Here is an 854-nt window from a genome sequence, read left to right on the forward strand (position 1 = left end):
ACACCTGTTGTCTTCCAGGATGGATTATTTACTGATGTCATAGACTGCACGTAGTAAGCCATTTTGCTGTGGAAGCTGAAAGGAATGAAAGTGTGTTAGCTGTGTTATCTGGCACAGGTAGAACACTTATTCATTGACATCTCCAGGACTCAATACCCACCTTCGCTCCATTGCCAAAACCAATTGTCTTAATTTAATAATGGAAAAAAATTCTTAAAATATTCCAGTATCATTATCACTTTTCATTGTCTTATTATAAGGATTTCTTATCATCAATATGTACTTCCTTGCAAAAGGAAGGAAATGCAATGACTGAAACAGAAATATTTTGTCCCCTTTTTCTCATCTGTGCCTCCATGCTCACAGCACCCCGGCTGTAGGCAGAGCTGTTATTCTTCTGAAAAACTTAATTCCTGAAGATTTACAATTCTTGTTCTTTTCCTTATCCATTCTTCTTATGTGATTTTCTCTCTTCCCCACCTCTTTCCTTTGCCCTTTCTCTTCTTCCATTTTCTTGCTTTTCATTTTTCTTTCTTTCAGGTACTCAGTCTGCTCCATATGTGATGATAGGTTTACCTATCATTTTCACGGCCTGGTTAGGATACTTCAGATCAAGTTACTTGCAGAATCCAGTTACAATTTTTTCGTTGTAAAAAGGGGTTTCAGCTGTTGGGAACCTGAGGTTGATTGGCTTTGAGGCTGCGTAGGGCTCTTCTTGCTCCTGCAGACTTGGCGATCCTGTAGCTCCTCCGACGCCTTTAAACTTCCCCTTCCTCACCACTTCCACCGTGACTCTGACCTTGCCATCATACGTCCTCTCAGCCGGGCTGAATTTGGCAGTTTCTGGTTCCATT

The 854-nt window shown here is 41.0% G+C and overlaps 1 protein-coding gene across 1 annotated transcript in view; it reads right to left on the bottom strand.

The window, feature by feature from the left end:
- Positions 1-639: 639 nt before the first annotated feature.
- Positions 640-854, bottom strand: part of LOC116855288 (endoribonuclease Dicer-like) — a 702-nt gene continuing 487 nt past the window's right edge. The window contains 2 exon segments of the mRNA XM_032837890.1: positions 640-748; positions 751-854. The exon segment at positions 751-854 is cut by the window's right edge and continues 155 nt beyond it. Coding sequence (XP_032693781.1) covers positions 663-748; positions 751-854 — 190 coding nt within the window. The 3' untranslated portion in view covers positions 640-662.

Source organism: Lontra canadensis, unplaced genomic scaffold (assembly GCF_010015895.1).
Source record: "Lontra canadensis isolate GAN:19392208 unplaced genomic scaffold, GSC_riverotter_1.0 scaffold100, whole genome shotgun sequence".
Taxonomy (NCBI): Eukaryota; Metazoa; Chordata; class Mammalia; order Carnivora; family Mustelidae; genus Lontra; species Lontra canadensis.